This window comes from Eleginops maclovinus, chromosome 22 (assembly GCF_036324505.1).
Source record: "Eleginops maclovinus isolate JMC-PN-2008 ecotype Puerto Natales chromosome 22, JC_Emac_rtc_rv5, whole genome shotgun sequence".
Classification (NCBI taxonomy): Eukaryota; Metazoa; Chordata; class Actinopteri; order Perciformes; family Eleginopidae; genus Eleginops; species Eleginops maclovinus.
The window spans coordinates 13,773,744-13,800,671 of NC_086370.1; the positions used below are offsets into that span (position 1 = coordinate 13,773,744).

Consider the following 26,928-nt stretch of genomic DNA (forward strand, 5'->3'; position numbering starts at 1 on the left):
ATGGCAGAACAACTGTATTGATCAGACTATCTGCACAATCATGCGCTCACCTATGCGCACTACATACAGTATTAGGGCACCTGATATACACTTGATATACACATGCCTTCATGGGTATGTGTGTTAGGTTCATGAGCAACTTGTATCCCATATGTTCAATATACTGGTAACACAGCGGTTACTCAACTATTTTGACCATTTGTTTCTTTGTGAAACTCTCACACCTTCATTTATAGTCATTTGTAATCTGTCCCTTCTCATATTAGTCCTTCGCCTAGCCATCTTTACTCATCTATTCGCTATAGATTTTTTTCATTCTGCTTGACCTTTCCACTTTAATAGTACAGTCTTGGTTTGGCTGCTTGTGTGGCAACGGTTTCATTTACTTCCCTCTCAGGAAATCGATATGCTTACGTGAGTTGGCATGCCAGCATGTTACCTGTAAGTGACTGCTTGTGTTTGCTTTGGCATGGTAGAAATAAAGCTGAAATCAAAAAGTTAGCCGTGCCTACTGAAATATGTTTCACTGTTTTGTGAATTCAACCTTTAACAAAGGGAAGGTCAGTTTGGGAAGAGAACAGAGAGAGACAAGGGAAATAAAGACACTGTTTGACTCCCATTACTTTAATGAGCTGTTGTTGACCTAACGCTGATTAAACACACAAATACACACACGTTCTGTTTTCTGTGACAAAGGTTATTAATTGTTTTTAAACGATACAGCTTAAAAATAGAGAATATTCTAGGGAGCCCCTCTTGGACCCTTAGTATAATTAGACATACATTTGACCCATTTTTTTCACCACGCCATTCTTAGTCATGTGATAGAACTAAACAACATAAATGTATTAGAAATATATTAGACATGTTTTAAACGTATTTACAGCATCTCAACACAGAGTTAAAAACATAACATTGACATCAAATCCATTACCTGTAATAAAACAAAATATCTCAGGCATATCAAGACAAAATGGCTGATATCAGCACAACAAACACACACATCAACATGTACTTTGTTTACCTATGAACATTATTTTATGTTAAGTCATGTTAATTAGAATTAATGAACTAACCCTGCTAAAGTGACTTTGAGAGATTTACTGCTCTGGAAAAAGTAAAAGAGCAAGGAAAAAAGAAAGAGCTGCTCTGGAGGTTTACAAGACTCTGATAGATTTAAAGGTAATGGCTAATGGCTGGAGTGTGTAGAGGTTTATGAGGTGGAAATGGAAGAATTTTACAATGGGGTGTTCAGTCAAGAGCTGGAAGGAAGAAACTTGTTTTGAACAACAGAGCAGTTTTTCTCTACATTTCATTGGTTAGAATGTGTGTGAGTGCTATCAAGCTAGGAGCTGTAAGCCTAACTGCCTGTGCTGCTGTTAGCTGTGGTACTTCTGGTCACTCACTTATGTGAAACGTATGGCATCTTGCCATAATCACCACAGCCTGTCTCATCCTTTGATTTATAATAAATTGCTGGGACATGTTCCAGTGCTGCTTCATCACTTCTGAGAGGCCTTTTAATATTTTCTCTTTCCTTGTCGTATATCCACTAAAGGAATGTCAGCCATGTGCCAAACCAGCCTGCAGACTCTTTAACAGAGATGTTTTACTTCCTTTGTTCTCTTTCATTCATCAGGTCACTGGAAATGTGATTATTTGGTTTTCAGTCTTGCAGAGAACTGAAGTAGAAATACAGAGATATGGTGTTGGGAGGGGATGGATTTGTACAGAATATAAAAGATGAAGATTCTATAATGATGATATTTTAACCTGTGTTTAAGTTTGAAAAAATGATATAAATAGATTTGACCTATCATTGCAGTTATTACTCTACCACTGAGGGCAGAACATTATGATAATGGCTTGACTGATAATGATTTGTATTTGGACTGTCCTTGTTTCGGTTGAAAACTGATGGCTCAGCAGTTTTAATCATGACTTCATTGTAGTTAAAAAATATATATTGAGTATCGGGGTGCATGTATTCCTCTCTCTCTCTCTCTCTCTCTCTCTCTCTCTCTCTCTCTCTGTCTTTCTCTCTCTCTTCCCTTTTCTCTCTCTATTTCTCTCTGTCTTTTATCCATTTTTTGCTACACAGTAAGGCTCAGCAAGTATTTTTCCTGCTTAAAAGGTTATTTGGCTATGCTCAGTTATGTGTGTGTGTGTGTGTGTGTGTGTGTGTGTGTGTGTGTGTGTGTGTGTGTGTGTGTGTGTGTGTGTGTGTGTGTGTGTGTGTGTGTGGGTGTGGGTGTGGGTGTGGGTGTGTGGGTGTGGGTGTGTGTGTGTGAATGAATGATAGGGCTAAGTGAGGGTAAATGGCTAAGCGGTCAGCAGAGGACCCATTTGTGTCAAGCACACACACTCAGAGACGCTTCCATCATCTACCCTCATCGTAATTGCCCTTCAAAAGATAGTTATGCTAATGGAGGATGCAGGGTGTGTGTGTGTGTGTGTGTGTGTGTGTGTGTGTGTGTGTGTGTGTGTGTGTGTGTGTGTGTGTGTGTGTGTGTGTGTGTGTGTGTGTGTGTGTGTGTGTGTGTGTGTGTGTGTGTGTGTGTGTGTGTGTGTGTGCGTGGGGTTGTTTGTTTGCACACCATTTAGAGTCTGTAGGGGTCTGAAGACATCATAACTCTCACATCTGATGATAGTGTAGTCACCCTTAAGTTATGAGTCAACCTCAAAAGAAATAATTACTGGCATCCTGACCTCGTGTTTCGTACAAACATTAATTGTTTAAGGTTGTTAAATAGCAGCATGGATTCACTCTGTTAGGAAAGATGAAACAAAGACAGACATGTAGAGACTGTTGCTTCTGTCAGCGGATTGGACATCACGTGTCCTGATTGTGGCAAGCTTTATAAACAGTAATTCAACTTTAGTGAGTGTGAAGGAGTGTCCTTGTTGTCCTTGTCTTAGCCTCCTTCCATCCTTGCCCCTCTGATAGCCAGAAGATGAGAGAGAGAGGAGAAATTTAATACACAACCCTCTCTATCCTCCCTATGCCATCCCCCTCTCCCCACTCTGCTGTCACCGTCTGTGTTCTGTTTTTTTCTGATTCTCATTTAGTTTTAGGTACTCTATGTGTGTGAGTGTGTGAACTACTCACTGTATTTATATTACATGTGGATAAAAGAAGAAAAGTCGTTGATGTGCTGATGCTTTTCTTCTGATATATATCTGCAGAAAGATGAGAACAATGAGAATAAACTGATGAATTCACATAAACACACACTCACACCGGCCCTTGAAAATATGTTTTGCTAACTTAGCAAACTTTTGAAAGACTTGCAACGACACAGCTTAGTCTTCCTTTTGAAGACCTTTTGCCATTTGCAGCTAAATGCATTAACGTCACACTAATATGAGATACAGCATTTTATTTTGAATACAGAAAATATTCTGTCATAGCTTTAGTTGGATCAAAGCAGCATTACTCCAAAGCAAAGCACACTACGGGTTAAAATGCATTGATTTTAAGGCCATTTCAAAATGACCAACAGATCATCTTGCGATGGGAATGCACCACCTAGGACTAAAGTGGGGGGGCCATCATCTACAGACACAGACCCAGCGATGGCGACAATTTGACCTGTCCTTCGGGATTAATCAAGAACAGATTTTGTAATTTCTTAGCAAATACTCTGATTTCTGCAGTTTCAATTAGCTTATTTAAATCCTTATTTATTGATAACTTAAGGAATTAAGGGATCCTGCGTGTTGGTACACATTTCCAATTCACACAAGGCCATTAATGCTATTGATAAACATAAGGATGGTCAATATTTTGAACGGGTCAGTGAGCAGAATGTTACATAAAGTAATTGGGTAGGCTCAGAAATGTGTTTTTTCCATCTCTTTTTCTAAACAAATCCTCAAAACTTTATCCACCCACAGTTTCACTCACTACAGTTCCCAGTCACTGAAAAGTACACACTCTCAAAGAAACATGCGCAATATTTGACAAGGTTACATAAGCCTTTCAGCTGGATTCACCCTTTCAAAACATTTATGTTTGTGCAGACCTGCTATTGATTTAACTGTCAATTTCATCCCCATTCAGGGCTGGATCCCAATAAACATTTAGAAAAACTTTCCTGTTTGCAGCTGCCGGCTGAGTTCAATGTTTTTCTACTTTTTGTTACAACATAGCAAAGTCATGTTTGTCTAAAAGTCTGGTGAGTTGCTCTGTTGCTGTGACAGTAATTTCCTTTTAAAGATTTGTCTTAATGGCCTTTTTAGATCTTTCTACTGAAACCTTACCTTTAGAGAGCTGAGATCCAAACCCTTTTAGCTGCTACAAAGTTTTTTTCTGTAATATCGAACCATTCAGGATGTTTACCAGATTTGGCTCCTGGCAGGAAACAGCAGAGTAGGGTGTTTATGATTTGATGGAAATACATTAAGAGCACTGGCGTGAGTGATGCAAACCCAATTTCACTCACCTACACTATTTAAAAACACAGCATGCATCTTAAAGAAGCATTGATGCAGCTGTGTGCCAGGAAAAAGGCATTAAAGTACAAAAGCTTTAATGACGTTTGGTCTGCTTTAGGTTTGATCTGACACATTGTCATTATACCATACATAAGTGTTACTACCCCTCTCACTGTTATGTGAATGTTTGTGTGAGTGTGTTGGACATTTTTAATGGCTTGTGATCTTTCATTATCCTCCCACTGTTTGTCTGGGCTCTGGAGCAGAATTTAAATGAGGGACAATAGCAAAGAGACGGAGAGAATAGCTAGAGGGGAGCAGCGTTCGTGAATACAGGGTTACTACCCAAATGTCTTACCTTGCAGTGCCCTCTGCAGGTGTAAAAGTTAATTGTGCAAATTAGTGTAAGGGAAGGTCAGATATTTCAGGCTCGGTGTATGCTTGTTTAATGTTGTGTCACGCTTGATGCTGTGAACAAGTAGCGGGGAACTTTAAAAAAAATGTATCCCATCCAGTTTCTGAGAAAAAAGGTGGAGCTAGCCAATGTTTTTAATCAATGATTAAATACATTTTTTCAACTAAAAGACCATTAAGGATGTTATGCTTGGCTAATCTTATGTAACATAGATCTACATGAAACATGTTTAATCATTAGTAGGTTTAAATCTTAAATATATAGAAAGGACTCAAACATTCACACCTTCAAATATTCCCATTCACCACCTAAAGTAGTTTTATATTCAACTGATCGTGTAATTGTATCCAAACACAGGCACATGCCCATTTAGAGAACTACAGTGTATGACCAACACCTAAATCTCTAAATATAACTAATCCTTGTCAGTGTATATGTGTTCATGTACAAAGAAATAATTCATTACATCTTGTTTTCTCAAAAGAGAGAAAACCTCTCTGATCCCTCCGTCTCACATGAACACTTTTCATTAGCAGCTCTCTGTAGTTTCTTCTGAAAGGACTCCGTCTCAGTAGAATAAATCTGTTTTTGTCCCACAACGCTGTATTAAAAATATCCTTAAAAGATAATGATCTATGCAAATGATTCTCTTCTTTCACGTATTTAATTGGAAACACACTAGCCAATTTTGAGCACCATTTGTCAATGACCTCCTGTGTCTCTTCTTCACTGCACGCATTTACACACACACACACACACTCACACACACACACACACACACACACACACACACACACACACACACACACACACACACACACACACACACACACACACACACACACACACACACACGCACACATACACACTCTCTCGACATTTTAATCAGTTTTGAGAGGAATAATTGCCCAGGTAGACGTCTAAATATGGAGGTATTTCAATTACACTGTGTCTGGCTTCAGGCAAAATATGCCTCACAGAGACTAATCAACTAAGATTGATTATCCTAATATTATAATACAGTCTTAGTGCGTGTGTGTGTATGTGTGTATGTGATGTTGTCAACATTTGCCGTATATCAGTATTGACTATAAGGTGGTGCAGGACCATCATTAACTTAAGATCAGATCGTCTCCTTGTTTGCACCGGCAGTGAAAAAAATCTTCTTAAATAATTCCATCTGTGATTGTCTGCCCTGGAAGAACACGACCGCCCTAACGAGACATTTTGAGGTGACGACGAGTGGAAGTCAAGGGGGAAAAACAGTTGCCCGAGGAAACTTTTTGGAAGCTGTTATGTACACTCACCACTGGCCTGCTAATTATATCACACACGCTGTGAACTTTCAAAGCAAATGGAGCAACATGACCGCTCAGTTGGACACCGCTTCAAAGTGCTTATCTCTGATTAGCATTGAAGGGACAGCTGTCATGTGAAGAGCTTGATGTGTGAGCATGTCAACAGTTGCAGATGTTCTAAACTTGTATTTCAAAAAAAGCTGTGAAGAGAAATGCGTAGAGGCAAAATTTGGTTGAATTATAGTTATGCTAACGGCGTGGTCATAGGCGATCTGTCAGTGGATACTGGACGGATTGCCATGAAATATTGTGATCCCCAGAGACTGTCTCCTGACAAACGCATGACTTTCACTCTGCCACTGTGAGGTTAACATGTGTTGTTTTAGTCTCCACAGTTATTGGATGAATTGGTCTGAAATGTTATGTTCCCTTCAGAATGAGTTGTAGACACTTTGGGGATTCCTTGACTTTGTATGTCGTGTCATCATTAGGTTGAAGTGTATGACTAATTACCTGGCAAACTGATGACACTTACATCAGTCTCCGCTACACTGTGTTTAATGCTAATGAGCCAAAGCACATTGGCATGCACACATTAGCATTTAGCTCGGATCGCTGCTGCGCCTAAGTACAGTTTCACAGAGCTGTTAGTGTGGCTGTAGACTCTATTTAGAGATTACGTAATTGTTATCTCAAAGCAACAACTGTATTATCGCAGATTTTAGATACATGCTGACATACTGTACTGTATAGGCATTTAAATGTTGTTGCATTGGTTAAATGTTATGTAAATTTAGTCCACAGGAGTTTTACAGTAGACGTCTAGACACCGAATCGTTGCATGCAGGGTTAAAACAGGACAGCAATAAAAGTTTATGTTACCATTATTAGAAGCAACCGCAACAACAGTACCAAGGTCAAAGGTCAGTGCCTTACAGTATTTCTGGAATCACAGACACGTCATGTCTGAGTTAAAGTTAAAGGGGACTTTTTTTTGGGTTTGTTTGCTATGAATTGATCTTGTATTTCCTCTCTGAATATGACATGAGTTATGCTTTATGTAAGAGATGATGACAGATAGGTGTGACCAGCCTTAAACTCTCACACTTTCATCCTTGATTTGACTCTCAGACTGCGTACGAATTGACTGGCCTCAATATGTCACTGAATTTAGGATTTTTTGTATCCTGTAATTCATTGTGTTCTTAATATGCATGCAAACTGGGGTAATGTAATTATTTATGTATTATAAATCAATCTGGCCATTTGTGAAATAAATTACATTAAATTAACTTTTTTTTCATTAAATCTTTTTAGTAATCTAGTTTATGTGATCATAAATAGCCTTTTTTTAATAATGCCTAATGATTCAGTGCAATCAGAGGCCGGTAACATCTCCCTTATGATACTTCAGGCACTCTCTAGCCTCAGTTGCTCTCTCACCTAAATTGACATTGAATGATGGTTGTGCTCGAGGCATCCATGAGCATAGTTTCTGACTTGGAACATGAACTCATTGCTTGTTGTCATCTTGTTTACCAAAGAGCTTGAGTCTGCTCTGATTAAGTGTACTGTTATTCAGTCTCTCAAGGCTGCACTAATATGTGTGCTCCCCGAGGCTCAGCAGCTATACCGTAGTTGTAGTTCTCATTCTGACTGTGAGAATCATTAATCAAACCGCAGACAGATCAAGCCCTATGTATAAACCTCTCTCTCTCCCACAGCTTCCCTGTACTCTCCCCTCCATCATGCTGTTTTTTTTTTGTATCTCTTACATAAAGAGGACATGCCCACGGGCACCGATATACAGACCCATGCATGTGCATATCCAATATGAAAGCAAAATGAGGCACTAGGGAATGAATATTCCTCCTGTCTTCCCTGTCAGTTTCCCGTAGAGCATTAACTTTCAGTTTTGAGGACAGCGATTGGAATTGAAAATAGAGTTGAGAACGACAATGATGGAGCACTTTGACCTGAAGGATGGTCACTCTCGACGTTTGCTGAAATCTAGCCAATTCTCCTTTTAACACGAAATGATCTGACTTTTTCTCGACCAACATCCATTTAAATTAAGAGGACATAGTAAACATAAGCATGCTCATATAAGATCATATAAGTTAGGATAGGTAGGAGGTCAGGTGGTAAGATGACATAATTTCCCCCCAGAAGCTTAACCTATTCTGTTTCTAAACCCATACCATACTCTTTTTGTACTGTCTTTCATTGGAACCATGTTATTTTGTTCCTAAATATAACCAAAACTCAGCAAAAAGTTGTATTCTTTTAATTAATGTGATTTCTTTGGGAGGAAAATAGATGTGGTCCTGCTGTTTTGACTGCCAAGGAATGACAAAACATGACACTTACATGTGTTATTCTGGAGGGGAGTTACACAAATCTCTCTTTTTATTTTTTTGAGAATCTTTGCAAATGTGATACCTCAGCTGAGAAAATCTGCTCTCTTTATCCTGCATTTTAAATCTCTGTACCTCCCTGCAATAAACTCATTAGAATAATTTGTATGTAAGGTAGGGTTTCCTGTGGGATTAAAAAGTGCAATCTGCTGCCCACCATGACCTAATGACTGAATCTAACCATGAAAACATTCATTTTCAATTCAAAATGATTTTACTTAATTACAGTGATGTCAAATTGGTTTCCAGCTGCAATTGGTTGAAAGGTTATAAGTTATAAATAGTTCATACAGGTGACCCCTCATGTATGTTGAATCGCAATGGAAACATCTACAAGACAACCAAAACGCATGACCATGCTTCCATCCAAAACATTTTTGGATTTTTGTTCCAAATCTTCAGAGATTCTGACAGTGGGAGGACGTCAGTGTGCCAGATGTGGCATCAATGTATCCCTACCCAACTGAACTAGGCCCCACTGCACTGGATTGCATATGTGGAATACATGTTATAGCCAGATTTTTCCTGCAGGCTGTGTGTTTCGGTGTGCATGTGTGTCTGCTTTACTCTCTAGGGACATTGCCACATCTGTGAGTTTGTCCACAGTAGCCGCTGGGTCAGACGCTTTGCCTCTCCATCATCACGGTCTCCCTCATGTTAGTCAGTCTTTGCTTCTTCTTCTTGTCTGCTTCTCTTAATTTGGATCCTAATTTTGCCCTGGCGACATCTTTCCATTCAATTGTTTTTGGATACCGTCCTTGCTAAACCCCTGTTTGCTGTAATTCCCCCCTTCTACCTTGCCCCTCCTTTCCCCGTTTCTCTTCCTACCTCCCTACTCATTCTTCTCATTTGTCTTTTGGATGTCCACCCTCTCTGTTACCCCTCCCGACCCACAAGTGGTATTTTTCAATCCTTTTCCATCCATCTTCTTTTCCCTCTTCCCTCCCCTGTACCCAGTCCCATCACTGACCCAATTAAACATGGGGAGGGACACAGCAGGAGGAGAGTGACGGAGGTAAGGCAGAAAAAAGAGAGAGAGAGGGAGGACAGGCAGAGGGTGAGAGAGTTTGATAGTCAGTGGCTGGAAAAGCAGAGACAGTCAGAAAACAATTACCACCAACCTGCCAGGACACACACAGTGAATTGTCCGAACTTGAAACACCTGGAAGTAACACAGCCTGTGACAGCCTCGGAGGCGGCAGGGGTGGAACAGCAAGTCGACAGTCCTGCTGCCACGCACTTACTGTTCTCGATGAAGAAACGAGGAGAATAACAATCTACCTTCAGTGAAGAAAGCGGGCGGGGAGCCGTGCCGTGCCTGAGATAGGATGGAGGAGTACCGGCATATAGAGGGAGACTGAGAGGACAGACTGAAGAGACGAAGAAGGTGCATTCCTGGTTGGAGCTGAGGGGGGGGAAGTGGTTGCCCCGTGGCAAGAGAAAGATTTTTTGGTGCCAGAAACACAAAAAGAGGAAGGGGGAAAGGATGCATCTGTTCTTCCAAGAACAGTGGGAGGTGGAGGGGCTGCAGACTGTGGGCATCCTCCTGGTGGTCTGCAGCTCCCTCAAACTAATGCACTTTCTGGGGATTATCGACCTTTCCACAGAAGGTAAGGGAAACGGTTAGCAAATAAGAAGGCAAAATTACAAATTTGGGAGGAAAAGAAAACACACAGCTGTAAAGGGTGTGTCTACATATGCTTTTGTTTAAATGTTAAACTAGAATAGTTTGGCCTAATTTATTCACGTTATACCTTTTGTGTGAGTGTGGGTTTGTGTGGGTGTGGGTGTGTGTATGTACTAAAGAACATGCTGTGTCTCTTTCTAACTTACTTATCTTAGCATACAGTATGTGTCTAAGGAGGGAGCTTTTCAAAGTCTGAAAGGTAACCTTTGTGATGTCCTCAGTGTCAAACCCGGAATGGTGTGAGATAGGAGGCATATGAGGGGGGTAAATATCTCTGCCCTTAATGCAACGTTTTTTTTGGCATGCTTTTATTTTTGGGCTCTTTTGAGTCCCCTCATGTATCAAAGTGATTGACTAAGTAGATGCAGAGCAGCTGGGAGAGGAGATAGGTTGGAAAAGTGGGAGGAGATAAACATAAGGGAACAGGTCCCAGACCTCATTGAAAACCAGTAAACACAGACACATAGACAAAAAAAACAACCAACAGGAAGTCCATCAGTTCTAAATATTCCAGGAGGACTTAGAGTTTAATGCTGAAGGGTTCATTGTTTGATCAACAGTACAATATCACTGTAATCATCTGCCTTCACTTTAGTTCATAGTAATTTCACTGTCACTATGAAACAGAGCTCCTTTAAAAAACACTGGACGTTGCAAAGAAAATGTTTTACCATCAAGCTACAAATAGATATGTTTTTCTTATTTCCTGAAGAGTTGTGATGGTTTGTCGGTGTTCCCTGCCAGAAACTATTGAACTCTAATTGCACTACAGGGCGCGCTGGGGAAGCATTTCTTAATGCTGCACAACAGCTGTAAAATATGGCAAGTTGCTTTTTGCCCTGCCTCGTGAACAATATGCAGTTTTTATTTCTCTGCTACTCTTGTAAAAATGAAAGCATTTCCTTTCTCATTGTCAGTGCCAGTCAAACAAAACAATTTTGACTTCAAAGGATTCAAATAAATGAATCACATGTTACATGTTCCTACTACTTTATTAATGAGCTCAGTAACCTACTTGATTTCTCCCTGAACTCCTAGTTGATACTATGCTTTAAAACAGTTGTGAAATAGAATAAATACAGCTTGTGTTTTCTCAGATAGATGCTAGTAGATGTTTACGAATATGTGTTTGGGGCATGATTTATAATATATAGGGGGCCTTAGGGCGCTGTGCCTGTGCGCATTGAAATCAGGTTAATCCCTCTGAGATCAAACATATCTTTCTGAAGACAAACTTGGCCAAGACAGCTACAGCAGATTGACTCAAAAACACAAATCAAGGAATTTCACCAGCAAAAAAACAAAGCTACAGAGATAGAAACAGAGGAGATGGAGAGAGGGCTGTGAGACAAGGGGGGAGGAAAGGTGCGTCAGTCTTAAAACAAGAAACAGTGTTTCATGGAGAAGAAAGGAAGTAAAAATGATGAATACTTTTTTTCACTCTGCCGGCCTTCAGAGCAATCAATACAAATTAAATTTAGTTTACTCACACCCGGAGACGAGCTGCATCTGGAGCACAATAACAAACAGTGTAAAGAAGGTTGCTTTATTCTGCATCTGTTACATCTATATCTGTTAGTTATGCCTTAAGCTCTGGTTGCAAGCACATGTATTATTCAAGTAAACGTTGTATATATAGTTTTGTTTTGACTTGTTTTTGTTTGCTGCTCTATCCTTCTTAACTTTATCTTGGAAACTGGAAATGTTACTCTTTTTTTCTACTTCTATTTTACAGTCAGAGTTGCTGGTTACAATTCATATTTTCATTTTATTCCCATTTATTGAAATTGAATATGAGGCTAGCTATGTAATAAATGTACCTCCAAACTAGACATAGTTGAGACACTCTCACCCGGGTACACAGCTCTTGAGCTTTAAGTCGTATCACATGATTTTTCACCTGCTGTGATTGTAGAATACAGTACGCCATTTTGGTTGTATATTTTATATAGCTGACACAATTATCAAAAGTGTCTTACTTTTAATTCAATCAACAATGCATATACAAACACAAAATACAAAGAATCCTGCAAGGAACATTAGCTTTAAATGACCATTTTAAGGGCCAGCCTACATACAGAAACGATTTTTATTGGTCGGAACAAAAGGTGGGTTTACGGTCTGCAGCAGAAGATGTGATTTTTTTGCTGTCCTGATATTATTGTGGAGCTTGTTCCACAATTTAAAGCCTGTGGAGCAAAGGACCTTGTTTTTCAGGGGTACATTTTCAACTTTCTTTTGTTCTAACTACTTGGATTTCTTATCTATGTTCATTTAAGAGTGAATTGTTGTTGAGGTTGGAAACAGCAATTGGAAAAACCCTATCGTCTGTCGTTCATTTCTGTTTAGTAAAAACAGTACAGTATTTGCTACCTCATCCATTGATCAGAAATACAATGTGGTATCCATCTTTCCATCAGACATAATTAAAGATTTACTTTATTTTAAAGATTTACCCCGATTCATTTCTGAACCTTTGGCAGATGGTCAGGCAATATGATTTCTGTTTTATGGACAGCTGTTGGGTCCATGTTGAAAGAAATCATGTATTAACACTCAAAGAGACCCCGAGGCAGAGGGCTGAGCCAGTGCTTGGCGGCTGGATGTATTTATCTGGTATCCATTGGACAGTGTGTTCTGCAGTTTTGACTCCAAGTGAGTCAAGAGCTACAGGTCAGGAGGGCCACAGTCCCTGAGGCTCCCTGGTGCAAAAACAACAGGGTAACGCAACACAGAGTCGGTGAAGATCTATTGTTTTTCACCCCGTCAGGGCCTTCATCTCTCACATCCCTGGGGTTCTTCTAAATAGGGTGAGAGGACTGTTATCATGGAGACAAGAGTTAGTACTTGGGTTTTTATTTGCAATTGTGTTTTACTTCCTCCGTTAAACATGCCTAAATAGGGTTGCTTTGAGGTGAAATGCTCAGTGGTGATAGACGTGATTGGCTCTGGTTGAGGCTTTGTGCAGTACATCTGTCTGGTTCTACTATCAAGTGAAATAAAGTCTTCAAGTCCATTGTAGAATCAAACAGTTTCGACTCTTGCCTGGGTTTTTTCTTCGTCACAGTTTTCTGAATGTAACGTTGACATATGAGAGCCAGTCTAATAAGGGAAACTGTGTGTTCCCAGGGGTCGGCTGTGCTGCTGTTGTGTGATAATATCTCTGTTTGAAGAGGTACTCATGGTCTCCCATCGCTGATCCAGGTCAGCAGGCAATTACCCATTTGACTAAACGGCATGAATCAGTCTGTTGTTGCATCTGTCCATCGCATGGAGTGTTTATTTGTTTTTTTCAGGCATGTGTGTGTGTGTGAAAAAAGACTTTGATTTACAAAATTGCGTGTGGTGCATGTGTCTAACCTTTGTGCTATGGTTGGTGATTACAGGTAATCCTTCCACCAGCCAAAGCAAAAAAACCATAAAGCAGCGATTCCTCAAGCTGCTGCCATGCTGCAAGCCCACGGCTGCCCCTTCTATCAGTCAAAGCAAGTGCTCCTTCACTCTCTATACATCTCCACTTTCTTCCATGTGACCGGACTCTCTAGTCAATACACAAGACTCATATAGACGCTTCTGTAAATACAGTTGTGTACACACAGCCACGGAAACAGTCAGAGCACACACTGTCTGACATGGTTGCTGCTAATGGGTCAGACCTCTTTTGGCTTTTTGGAGATTTGAAGTGTGTGTTCCCTTGGGCAATGTGTGTGTGTGAGGTGTGTATGTTTGTGTGTAGTAACTGACAGTTATTTTTAAAACCAGATGGATTGAGATATATCTGTGAATGGATGTGTCTCCACGCCTTTTAAAACGCCTCTTTTGTTCCTCTAAATCCTCTTCTCTCACTTTCTCTCACAAGCACAATAAGTAACCTTAAAATGTCTTTAAACTACTTTACCTATGTTATGTGTTTTGTTCAATTGTGTGCATTCATTTTCACATATGTTTTCAACATTTTCAAACCCAGAAGTTAACCCAATTCTTAACAGGGTAACAATTTCATATTGTCACATGTAATGCAACCTTTAAGCATGCATATGGACTTTCTATTGCTTCAAGACACATTTTTCAATGCACTTCTTCTGTTTTTACTGACTATTTTAACTATTTAATTTAGGGCCACATGTAGATATTAGATGCTGATCTAACCATGCCAGTTTCTTTTGGACAGTTAAGAGATCTCTGTCAGTAATTTGGCACCTCGTCATAACCTCCCTAACGTCTGAATCTTAAGTCATTCAGAGAAACAATCACAAGAAACACTGAAACAGTTTTAACCAAGAGAAGCTGTCTGACAAGGCCACGTTATTGTTGTTTCGATTAAGGGACCACTAGTAAAATAGAAATAACATATTTTGCATTTGCACTTCAGTTTTCAGCAATGAGATTTAGACTCATTACTGTTTGTCCTGGAACAGTGATGTGTCGAAAACGCTTGAGGTAGTAATCTCACAATTGCCTTAACCCTTTGTTTGTTTGTCAGTGACGTATTACAATAACAACTTGCACTGTTGTTAATAAAGGATGTTGGTTTGCTCTTTGTATGAGACTTAGATGACAAACTCAATTTCAGTTTGATGACTCCCTTGAAATGTGTTTGCCGGGTCGTGGCTGCCCTGGACGTTGTTGTGGGTGAAGTGATGATAACTAACTCTGGTCTCTCCCTCCCACAGACAGCGTGGAAGATGATTTTGAGTTATCCACTGTGTGTCATCGCCCTGAAAGCATGGACAAGCTGCAGGAGCAGACTAAGTTCACCAAGAAAGAGCTGCAAGTCCTATACAGGGGATTCAAAAATGTAGGTCTGCCTGGAAAACAGAGTGATAAAACAGGATAAAATATAAATCAAACTTTTAAAAAATCTGCTTTTACTTATTGATAGCAGTATAAGCCTTGCCAGAACTAAAGCTACCATAAAATCCTTATTTGCTCGGAGAGAATTAATGAGTTTCTTTATTCACATTTCTTTCCCAGGAGTGTCCATGTGGTGTGGTGAATGAGGAGAACTTTAAGACCATTTATTCCCAGTTCTTTCCACAGGGAGGTGAGTTGTCAAACTCTATCGCTTAACCTGAAGAGCTCCAACTGTGTCTATAATACTTTAATTTACACCATTCTCTCCATTTCATAGACTTCAGGTAAATGTGCAAATAACACACATTATTTGATTCTGCAATGTACACAAGGAGTTTCTCATTTTCATGATAAAATGAACATAATTACCTCAGTATAAATGTACTCTGCTGAACCATAGTCCATGCACTGCTAGGAAGCAAGGCAATTTTTCATTTCATGATATTTTGGTTGATGAAATGTTAACGCCTCCAGTTGTATTTCAAATTATTCTTATATCTTGGCTAAATTTAGCTGGCTGCTAATCCTGTTGAAAGACTTTGCTTCATGTTTCGAGGGCACGCAGGTTACTGTAAGTCTCTACCTTTGCAGATTCAAGTATGTATGCACATTTCCTGTTTGAAGCTTTCGACACTAACAAGAACGGCTCTGTTAGTTTCGAGGTGAGCTCTATTTTTATATCGGCTTCCTTTTTAGAAATAACAACAAATGTGTGCTCCGGTGAAATTTGCCACCACGGCTTTGTCCTCACAAATACGTTTCCCTTTTAAAATGCCTGCCTACAGAGAGTAATCCTGTGATGAACATTTGACTTTATTTTCTGTGTCATGATTTAAGTAATGCCTAAACAAAACAGTAAATTGTTTGCAATCTTTCCAGGACTTTGTATTTGGCTTGTCTATTATCCTGAGAGGGACCATTAATGACCGGTTAAACTGGGCGTTCAACCTCTATGACCTGAACAAAGATGGCTGCATCACCAAAGAGGTAAAGGCAGTGGCTGTTTGTGGAGGTTTAAGGTGGGGTTGGAAGAGTAGGAGAGGGACATACTAATGACTAGGTCATGTCCTTGATGTTCTGGGAGATGTGGAGGTACAATATTACATTTCATTTTTAGTGGGAATTGTCGGTTTGGATTTTGATCCCTGAATACATCAGCTTGTCTATTTGTAATGTATAACTCTGCCCCAGTATGACAAGCATTCCCTTGGTATTTGTTGCTATAAATAACCATTATATAAGCAGGTACATTTGTCACAGATGTCATATTTAACCATATTAAACCACTGCATTCAAATCAAATGAACGTTGTGTAATATACTTAATGCAAGTTAATCGTTTTCTAATCAAACAAGACAAACTAAAATATAAACTGTCCGACTCATGACCTCTATACTTCTAAAATAAAATAACCTGACCACATCAAACTGATGCTCACTAACTATTTCTACATCCTCAATCATATTTTGTCTCTTTTGTCCTGTCCTTGTACTTTCTAGGAGATGTTGGACATCATGAAGTCCATTTATGACATGATGGGGAAGTACACATACCCCTCTATGCAGGACGATATTCCACGAGAACATGTGGAGAGCTTCTTCCAGGTATATATCTATTCCTGATAGATAATATGCTGATTGTAAACTAATTTCTCCTGCTGTATCTGTCCAGAATGTATATGTCTAATTATTTGATATTTCTTTTGACTTTTTGGTTGTTTTCACTATTCCTCACTTTTGTTATTTTTGTTACTATTATTTATTTTCTTAGTTACTTGTGCTTATATTGTGTTATTTATGTTGAGGGCCCCCTTGAAAACCAGATGGTACATCTCAAAGGGGTTATTCCTAAAATCAACACAATTATCGAATGAATGTTTTTCAGGAAATAAATGTTTTCCTGCTATATTTCTCTTTCAGAAAATGGACCGGAATAAAGACGGTGTGGTCACCATAGAAGAGTTCATAGAGTCATGCAAAAAGGTGGGGCGGAAAAGTGGATTTTCAAATCCTCAAGGAACAGTATAACATATGCTTTGTGCCAAGAGTTAAATGAGAATATTGACTTTTTCATGTATGTACTGTACATAAAATGTGTACCTAAAGCTATCAGCAAATGAGTTTAGTTTAGCATAACGACTTTCATAAGAAGGATTTCGAATGCTTGTGCTAAGAAACATTAAACATGAAAATGACATAACATGTTGATTAGTGAGCTTGAGAGGTGCCAACTGGTTGACTGTACCTTACAATCCTCACTAACCTTATTATGAATCATTTAGGTCACACATAATGAAAAAAATAACACCTGTTCCAAACCTTGTCTCTGTCTAGGATGAGAACATAATGCAGTCCATGCAGCTGTTTGACAACGTCATCTAAGAACCTGGATCAGAGTCCCTGGCACCAGGGAGGGGGTGTGTGTGTGTGTGTGTGTGTGTGTATGTGTGTGTGTGTGTGTGTGTGTGTGTGTGTGAGGAATTAGGATTAAAAAGAGACAAAGAGAATGTGTGAGTATGTGTGGCCATTTTCTGACTTGCAAGCTTGTGCTTGTGTGTCTGTTCAGAGCTGTGAGTCCTGAGATCACCAAGAGACTGTCTCCCTCTTCCTGGAACCAAGGGGCATTTGTCCCAGCAACTATGGAGTTTCCCTGACTCCCTTCATCATGCAGAACCTTAGTTTTACCCTAGAGGCACAGATTAAGAAGGACAGCAGCGGGATCACACTGGCACAAGCAAGACCCCACACTGGTTTTGTTTGAAATGTTATTTATTACTATTACTGATGGAGGATCTATCGCAGCCTGTGCTGGCTGAACTCAGACGGAGCAAGTTGCCTCCAAACCTTGATTTTTTTTCTGTGGCTGAGATTTGGATTTGTGAATCATATCTTGCCTCTGTGCATGTAGGTAAAGTCTCCCCGGAGCCGCTAGACTCCACCGGCCATGAATATAGAAATGAATCCGCCGCCATCTTGTGGACGAGAGCGAGAAAGACACTTCCTGAGGAAACAACTGATGAATTGGATATCCAGTTATTTTTCGTTTTACAGATGGAGGTTCAATTGTGTTGTTTTCCACGAGGAACTGATTACAATATCGCATGATGATGTCACTAATATCCAATTATCTATTTACAGAGATACTCCAAAGTCTGCTTGTCTGTCTGCTGTTCTTAGTCATTCACAGGTGCCTCACCCTTTGTGTACATGTGTGTGCATGTGTACCAGAAAGAGATGTCACCCATTTTTCTTGTGTGAAGGAACAACACCCACCCCCATTCATGGGATTCTAGTAGAATAATTCCAGAGCCTTCCAAACTATTACAGTCCTAGCTGTAGGTGTCTATTGACTGTTGTACATTTTCTAGCATTCCCGTTGGTGTGATATTAGGCAGTACAATGTGGGGATTGCACTATACTCAACAAGATGTTTTTTATCATCCCAGCCTCCTTTGACAAAGGAAAGGCATAACAGAGTCATACAAGCCTTTCTTTACATCAAAGGGGAATTATTAGATTGCAGATTGTACTTGTGAACCTCTTGTAATCAGAATTGTTATGTGGCTGTAGCAGGTTCTATCCCTTAAAACATATTCAAAACCCCTGTTGCTTTAATTAGGCTCATTCAATTTCAAAGAGGCATAGTATGTGTGTGTTTGCTGTTAGTGAGAGACATGATTTAAAAACATAACTTCACCTCATTCTCTATTCTCCCCCGTTCTATAACACCAAAGAAAAAGGATAAATTAAAGAGGTTTATAAAACCACTCTCAACAAAGACAAATGGCGTCCCAGTGGTAGAAGAGAGAGGTGAAGCACCCAGTTTTATTTCACTCCTAAGTATGACAAGGGGCAAGTAGAGATAAAGGGATGTCATTTGGTAAATTTGCCATGTGGTTTTCCTGCTCATTGACCAAAATCAAGTGTAGTTGAGTGTTGCAGAGTCACACGTTATTAGAAAGGCTTATGAATAATTTGCAACCACCAGTAATACTGTCTATCTATCAGCGTGTAAGAAAGAGGTCCTCATGCGTTCAATTTATTGGCTATTTCCTTTAAATGCAGAGACTGACATGGAGTAGCAATAATGTCCACCCCGTATCAGCACTTTTCCACCTATCGAACCTTGCAATCTTCTCAGACAACAGTTAATGGGAGCACTATAGCCCTGATGACAATATGCACTTCCAACCCTGCAATTTTCTTTGATTCTGTTCTGCATTTTTTATTTTATTTTTTGTTGACTGGGGTTAAAGTGGTTTGGCTCTGTTCCTTGCCAATAGTTTTTAAATGTTTTTCCTGACCACAAGTAAAACCAGTCTATACCCGCATGTACTGTGTCTAGAACAATGAGAACCTACTAACCTGTTGTACTGACTGTCTAGTTAGCTAGCCTCAACCGGTTGCATAAAGTATCCAAAATGTGTATATTTTGTACAGAAACAATAAAAATCAGTTACTATGCAAATTAGATTTGAGTTTGGATTTTATTCAAATAGGACAGTGCATTTATGCTTATGTTTTGACATACGGTACAAAGCGCCAATCAAAATCTACATAGGTAACACCTCATATCATAAATGTCAGGAATAAATGGTTCATAACTTAAATATACAAATGTACACATATAATCCCAACAGCCACATCTGATTTAACTAATAGGCAGTTTATGACCAGACACAAGGCAACAGGTGAGCAACCACTCAATAACCATGTTCAGTCACAAGCATTCTGTTAAAACTGTGAACTTGAACAAATACATATCCTTCGTGGAAATCTTGTTGTCATTAAAGCTGGCGAGAAACTAAACATCTGTTTGCTTTTGCATCTCTTTGTTTTGATCCTCACAAAACAAATCACATCAAGTCTTCCTCGTCTTCGTGGTTCATTCAATAATCAATGATGGCCTTCATGTATTCTCGTGAGTTGTTTTCAATAACATCCTGCTTTTAAAACAGTGTTATGAAACATTGGTCACCACAGGAGAGCTGCATAAGCATATGAATAATAGTCCAGTGTTAAATACATCGATTTTTATGCTTCCATTTTTCTTGGTGAAGGCTTCGTTTACAAGGACCTGCTCTTAGTGGCTTGAGGTGTGGCTATTAGGGATTAGATTTTTTCCGAAACTGTTTACTTGGGCATCTTGCGGAGCTCTGCCAGGACCCAAATGGCTAGTGAGAGAAGAGCCACAGAGCCAGACTGGTGAGTTGCTGCCAGTGGAGTGGGGACATAGAGTAACAGGGTGCTGATACCGAGCGCGACCTGAGGAGCACAAACACACAGAGTTCAGTTACACTGAGGAATAATAGACAATTAAAATAGAGGTAACATGAATCTGGACTGCCTGACAGCTTACCTGTGCATAGGCCATTGCTGTGAGAAGGTTGATGGCGATTTTAGCCCTTCTGGGCAGCAGCATCCTCCTTGAGAATAGATAAAGGCCGGTAATTGCCGTCATAGACGAGATTGCCTGGAAAAAACAATATAGAGGACAATCAACAACCTTCACCCACATGCCTCATAATGTTTTATTCACTTTGTTAAGACAATTCCATTTAGAAATAATATACCAAAATTCTGTGGTCGAACTGCACAGTTGTGGGATTTTCAAAAACGTTTTTGAGGATTGGAGAGAATGCCAGAACATCATCTGGGATCCATCGTTCTCCCATCTTAGGGAAGGAGTTATACACCAGCCCAGCATCCAAACCAGCAACAAAAGCACCTGCAATCGATCATTTGTAAAATGGTTCTGAATTAGTATCCATATGGAATCCATATACATCTATCCTAACATTCTGTTACATTAGAAACTTTAAATTACAACTTTAATTTTCCTGTATTTACTTAAATACTCTTTTACTGTGCCCCCATTGACTCCCTAAACATACTCTAAAGCAAATTGTATTGCACTAACATAGCTTACAGGCCAATCATACATAAATTAATATATTATGTGATGTTGCATTCACAAAAAACTAAAAAGTACCTGAAAGAGCTGTAAGGAAGACAAGTCCACCTGTACCCTTGGCAAACCTCCTAAGCTGCATGAGGCTTTTGGTTTCTGCCACCTGTGAGAGAGGTGCCGTCATGAATAAAAAATTGAATCATTTCCTCACACACACTGAGATTAAACATATTTGGTATTATCATAGGAGAACTGTATGCAGGAGATGGCCTCTGTACCTTGTGTACGGGCAGCAGCAGAGTGAGCCCTGTCCAGAGACTGGCGCTGTAAAGCAACAAGGCCGAACCAAGGTGAGCACTCAGACGATACTGGCTGACCCGCGGGATGTCATGAGACTCAGGCTTCTCCTCCAGACCGCTTTTTACCATGTACCACCCCAGAAGACCCTGAGAGGACATACAAACACACACAAGGACAGTGACTTATGTGTTTTTATATATAACATGATATCCTTACAATTTGATTACAAACTTTACAAAGCTAATCTTCAAAAATAAAAGTGTGCCAAAGTTGTGCTGAAATAGTAACATTAAAAAAGGGAGGTACAATAAGGATGAACTTTCTAAGACTGTCCTCCACCACCACAGTGGTATTGAATCCCACCTGGAAAAAGACAAATCCGCAAAGTCCAAGCACTTTTCCCTTCATGGAGCGAGTGAAGTATCCTTTCCTCCAGAAGTAAACGGTGGGGAGGATGTACGCAAGTCCAACCAGCCTCCCCCACATACGATGACCCCACTCCATGTAGAAGATAAACTTAAACTCTGGCAGTGTCATGTCATGGTTCATTCTGTGAAAATATAATAATGAATATAAAAAATGAAAGCAGCTTACAAACGTGTGTTTTTATTTTAAGAGATGGGGTGTCTTTAAAAAGTTTGTGATATGGTGAACAGAAAAGTTGGAGCCTTACATTTTGAATTCAGGAAACTGTTGGTACTTTGAAAACTCAGCCTCCCACTCGGCTTGCCCCTGAGGTGGTTTCATCTCTCTCACCAGATGCCAGTCAACCATGGAAAGTCCCGATTCTGTTAGCCTGATTAAACAAATGCACATACAGTAAGCACAATCTATCAACACCCCTTGAATATGAGAACGACAGTTATAAACAAACAAACAAACAAACAAACATCACTTTACCTTGTGACACCGCCCAAGACAATAGCCCCAACCACCAGCCCGCTGCAGCCGATCAACCAACGACCTACTATGCGATTTGTAGCCAGGCTAGGGACTGCTGCCGGGGCACAGGAGGCCCCAGCCTCCACAGTGATGGTGCTCTGACCTCTCTTCACAAGCCATTGTCGTAGCTGTGGACTCCTCTGATAACGTAAATGAAAAGGGGTAAAACAACTGTCACATTTACCTTGCTGGCAAATATATTGGTTAATTAACTGGATAAATTCTGCAAAACACATAAAAAGCTTCAACAAAATGTTGTTTTCACCCTTGGGCAAAAGGCTATATAAGCTTGGTTTAATAACACATGACCATGCCCTTACACAAAGTCAGTCCATTGAGGAAGAGTATTGACAATTTAGCTAAAAAACGTCCAACATCTTCTGATTAACCAGAATTTATACTCTTACCAAACGATGGGGACTGCAGAGTTTTGATTAGGATAATCCAAGAATCATGTGGGAATAATTCAGGTGTTTACATACATGTGACCAAGTCACACATGATGAACCTACATGACACTTAGCTTTAGCTCTCTAATCATACTTTTACTATGTCCAGGCGACCACTTGCAAATACGTGCAGGCTGTTTGGTTAAATGTCAATGGTGGATGAGGAAATGTAGTTATTGGACATTTGAATAATAATCATGTTATATTACTGCCGTTAAAACGAAAGTCATCATATTGGTTGTTTCATAAACGCGAACGTAAGGTCGGTCTGATAGGAGGTCGTTAACGTAATAACGGCTTTTAATTTGACTGATAACGTTAGATGCGGACATGACTGCTGCAGAGTACAACCAGCCAAGTAACGTAAGATACATTCACTTATTTTAATAAATGTTAAAAACAACACCAAAGTGAAACATAAAGGGGTTCGCTCTTGGGCTAGTCTTTCGAAAATGTCTTCAGTATTGCGTGATGATATAAGTGTAAATTGCTTGCAGTGCAGTCTGACCTTTTAATGCTTCTCTAGCTAGTTAGCTATCATCAGGAGCTAGTTATATACTCACACTGCTATGTTGAAATCCCTTTGTAGCATTTCTGCAGCCGCAGAACAAGGTTGTCCGTAGAGAAGAGAGTAACATATTTGAGCTTTATGTAATAACTGGTCCTGAAGTGATGTAGAAAAAGACAAAACGTAGGGTAAAGATGTAGTCGGCTGTTACACAACCATGTTGGTTTCGTTTGGTTTCCTAACTGTCCAGTTCAACTTTAACCTCATGACGTCACAGAAACATAGCGAAGGAAAACATTTTTTTGTATATGATGGACTTAAAACACAATACTTAAAAGACCTATCATAAATATGTATTTTGTATTATTTTTCTAAATTGTATTATCTCGAGACGGGACGAGATGGTTGGTGCATGTTTTGGGTCCTAGCGTATCCCGCATGGGCGGTCACGCTCTTCCCTCTAGGCCAGCAGTGATGCATAACCAGTAAAGCACCGCCCATCCGCCATACAGTGTGTTTTAAATTCAACTAACCAGGAAAAGATGATCCACTGGTGTGTGGATGTGTAATAAGAACGGTGTGGTCACTGAAGTTAATCAGTCACCCAAAGTACTGACTTCATATTGCTTCCAATTCACTGATGTGTTCGCATGAATCAAGAGAAAGTTGATCTGAAAGGTAGTTGTGGTGCAAGTTAAAACATTTAATTATTGTAGATTGGGCGTTTTTATCATCTCTTTCTGGTACTGTGTCTGTTTCATGTCTCACTATCAAGGCTGTGAGGATGGCTGAGAGTTTTTTGATGGAGGCTTGTGTTGACTCCGTGGAGTCTGCTATCAATGCTGAACGAGGAGGTTGGTCATGTGTCATTAACGCTGTTGTGCTTTTGGTATTAACCCCACCATAAAAAAGCAGTTAAGCAGACAGTTTAAACTCTTTTTCCGATACCTTGTCCTTATCAGTGAGTATTATTGTACATTCAGAGTGATTTCATTTATCAAAGGGCACGGATCATAAAGGTACTCATGGGTGCAGTCTGACCGTATGTTTCTCCTGACAGGTGCAGGTCGACTTGAAATGTGTTCTAGTCTTCTGGAGGGAGGGCTCACTCCCAGTCTAGGTGAGCTCAGTTCATTGCTGTAGGCCTACATGCACACAACCCTAAACTCTTTTGTATATTTAAGAACATTCAGTTGGAACAGCCTGCACATAAGGAACTGTACCAACAATCATTCCTTCTTCACAACATTAAGAACCTAGTATATCAGAAATAAAGGATGTGGACCATATTACAGTTCCATCAAGTGTGTTGTCTTATTTTGTTATTGAATGATTACACTTGGTATAAAAGCTGTACTTATCATAGTTGCTCAACAGGAGTGTGGTGAAGTTAGTTTTAAGCTGAATGTTCCAAAGTCTTACTCATTTTCACAAACTTTTGGCAGTCAGAGGACGGATAGTTTACATCTAAGACCTCTCTCTTCTAATCAAGAATTCTTGCAATGTCACTGTTAAATAAATTAACACAGAGAAAACAACCTAAAAACTCGCTTATGCCCCCATTTCTGGTTTTGCCACAGGTCTGCTGCAGGTAGTGAAGCAGTATGTAAAAATCCCAATCTACGTGATGATACGGCCTCGTGGGGGGGACTTCCTCTACTCAGACCAGGAAGTGGAGGTGATGAGAAAGGACATCGAGCTGATGAAGAGCCACAGGGCTGACGGACTAGTGCTGGGAGCCCTCACAGAGGATGGACGGGTGGACGCAGAGCTCTGTATGGAGTTACTGGGTACTGTCTGCATGTTTACTTGATCATGTCTATAAGGGCTATAGCAAGTATGTATGCTTTAAAAAGAGTGAAAATATTCAGAAAATGTAATGCTTTTATACTGCATCTTTTGATTGTATTTTGTTAGAAGTTTGTATTGTTTCATGTACTTTTCTGTTTGTCATTTTTTTGCTCACTAGCTGCTGCTCGACCTTTACCATGCACCTTCCACCGAGGTTAGATTTCTCTCCTTTAACTTAAACTGCTATATACTTAAAGCTCTTGAAATTCCATGCAGCTGCCAGCAACTACACTACAGAAAAGCATCAATGGATTAATAGCCATTTAGAGTGATTACAATGACGTGAAAGACTTCTGAACTCATGTTTTTAAACTGATATTGATCCTACTGCAGCGTTTGACATGGTTCACGACCCAGTGGTTGCTCTGGAGACTCTGATATCATTGGGGTTTGAGCGTCTGTTGACAAGCGGCTGTGAGAACTCTGCTTTGGAGGGACTCCCTCTCATCAAGCGACTTGTTGATCAGGTATGTATGCATGTTATGTGCGCATACATGTTCTAATGCAAGCAAATGCAAATGGCAGTGCTAAGTAAATGTGCAGCTTGTGTCTCTCCCTTCCTACAATTCTTTTATCCTACACTACACTTTTTTCTTATCTTCAACAGGCGAAGGGGAGAATTGCCATCATGCCAGGTAAGTACTTGTTTCTTGTAAAATCAATCAATCAAATCGAAATGTTATTAGAGACTGAGGGCTCCAAGTTAAAGACATGGCCTGAAATAACAACAGTAAGGTCTCCAAGACAATTTATTTTTTAGACTGATTAAACAGCAAATATAAGTATAACTTTGATTTCTTAGAACAGTTTGTAAAGTACTTACAGTAAAGAGTTGGTTACAATATGCTCTGAACAGGAATGCCTAGAGATGTATAACACATATAAAATGTATACAGTGAAAGACTCAGGTCTGTGCATTTCAAGTAAGGATGTTTTCAATCCATCCAAAGTTTGCAATCATCAGTGGATGTTATTGACAGCATAACTTTAGACGATAGAATTGTTCAACAGCCTTATCTCCTTTCCTTTGGAAAATTATGTTTCATTGTACCCTATTATATAGAACGGTTAGGGTTACGGGTTGTTGTTATTTGATTATTTATATTTATTTTTATTCAGGAGGAGGTATCACTGAAAGGAACCTTCAGAGAATTTTAGAGGGATCGGGCGCTCAAGAGTTTCATGGCTCTGCTCGCTCCAGTAGGGATTCTGGCATGAAATTCAGGTATTTAGGATTTTCTTTCATGCATTACAATATTTCTTGCAATTATAGGCATTTAAAAAATGATATTCCCCTATGCAGGAACACCTGTGTGACAATGGGAGCAGCTTTCTCAGCACCTGAGTACGGCCTGAAGGTGACGGATGCCAACAAGGTCCGCACTCTAAATGCAATAGCCAAAAATACCTTATGAATTCAACAATTCAACAATGACTCGAAAACAAATCAGATACCTCAAAAGCAATGATGAGTAACTCTGCTGATATGTCAGAAATTAGTTTACTTAAGTCCTGAATAGGTAGACATTTGGAACTTTATTTTTCTCCTTTTTTATAATCACTGATCAAACTGTCTTTGTAAAGTTAGAGCTCAGGGAGAGCCCTTCAACCTTATGTGATATGCGATATCTCACAGTGAGGAATAATTAATAATGTATCTTTTTTATAAGGAGATATAGTGTAGTATTATACACAATAGATTGCCAAATCAAAAATTAGAAACATTTCTCAATGCTGTTTTCCCACTGCCATATAACGCACCTTTGTGACCACCTGTACAATATTTCGTTCAAAACTGAAACAGTGTGACTTGATTCAGTTTGCTCAATATTCAATTAAAGTTCAAAACAATTGAACAAT

At 39.6% G+C, this 26,928-nt stretch overlaps 3 protein-coding genes across 13 annotated transcripts in view; 2 read left to right on the forward strand and 1 right to left on the reverse strand.

Annotated features, from left to right (window-relative positions):
- Positions 1 to 19,881, forward strand: part of LOC134858999 (Kv channel-interacting protein 2-like) — a 118,652-nt gene extending 98,771 nt beyond the window's left edge. For 3 of the 8 annotated variants that reach the window (XM_063875266.1, XM_063875264.1, XM_063875265.1), the window contains exons 2-8: positions 14,928 to 15,052; positions 15,229 to 15,298; positions 15,700 to 15,770; positions 15,988 to 16,095; positions 16,608 to 16,712; positions 17,028 to 17,090; positions 17,442 to 19,880. In XM_063875266.1, coding sequence (XP_063731336.1) covers positions 14,928 to 15,052; positions 15,229 to 15,298; positions 15,700 to 15,770; positions 15,988 to 16,095; positions 16,608 to 16,712; positions 17,028 to 17,090; positions 17,442 to 17,489 — 590 coding nt within the window. In that variant the 3' untranslated portion in view covers positions 17,490 to 19,880. Of the gene's footprint in view, positions 1 to 9,690; positions 10,178 to 13,640; positions 13,744 to 14,927; positions 15,053 to 15,228; positions 15,299 to 15,699; positions 15,771 to 15,987; positions 16,096 to 16,607; positions 16,713 to 17,027; positions 17,091 to 17,441 lie in introns of those variants that run through there. The other 5 variants (XM_063875268.1, XM_063875267.1, XM_063875262.1 and 2 more) reach the window with 4 other exon arrangements.
- Positions 19,576 to 23,570, reverse strand: LOC134858997 (cytochrome c oxidase assembly protein COX15 homolog). Its single transcript, XM_063875256.1, has 9 exons — positions 23,273 to 23,570; positions 22,219 to 22,400; positions 21,992 to 22,114; positions 21,682 to 21,868; positions 21,297 to 21,464; positions 21,100 to 21,181; positions 20,681 to 20,835; positions 20,467 to 20,580; positions 19,576 to 20,372 (listed from the first exon to the last, which is right to left on the reverse strand). Exons 1-9 carry the CDS (start codon positions 23,345 to 23,347, stop codon positions 20,241 to 20,243), a joined length of 1,218 nt encoding a protein of 405 aa, XP_063731326.1. The 5' UTR covers positions 23,348 to 23,570; the 3' UTR covers positions 19,576 to 20,240.
- Positions 22,967 to 26,928, forward strand: cutc (cutC copper transporter homolog (E. coli)). Of its 4 annotated transcripts, none has more exons than XM_063875257.1 (9): positions 22,967 to 23,072; positions 23,993 to 24,071; positions 24,278 to 24,337; positions 24,798 to 25,007; positions 25,187 to 25,222; positions 25,402 to 25,535; positions 25,676 to 25,703; positions 26,188 to 26,293; positions 26,372 to 26,928. In XM_063875257.1, the coding sequence occupies exons 1-9, from the start codon at positions 23,040 to 23,042 to the stop codon at positions 26,481 to 26,483; spliced, it is 798 nt and encodes a 265-aa protein (XP_063731327.1). In that variant the 5' UTR covers positions 22,967 to 23,039; the 3' UTR covers positions 26,484 to 26,928. The 4 variants fall into 4 exon arrangements, with proteins under 4 accessions (XP_063731327.1, XP_063731331.1, XP_063731328.1 ...); XM_063875258.1 differs by lacking the exon at positions 22,967 to 23,072 and adding an exon at positions 23,145 to 23,895; XM_063875261.1 differs by lacking the exon at positions 23,993 to 24,071 and having other exon boundaries at positions 23,013 to 23,072.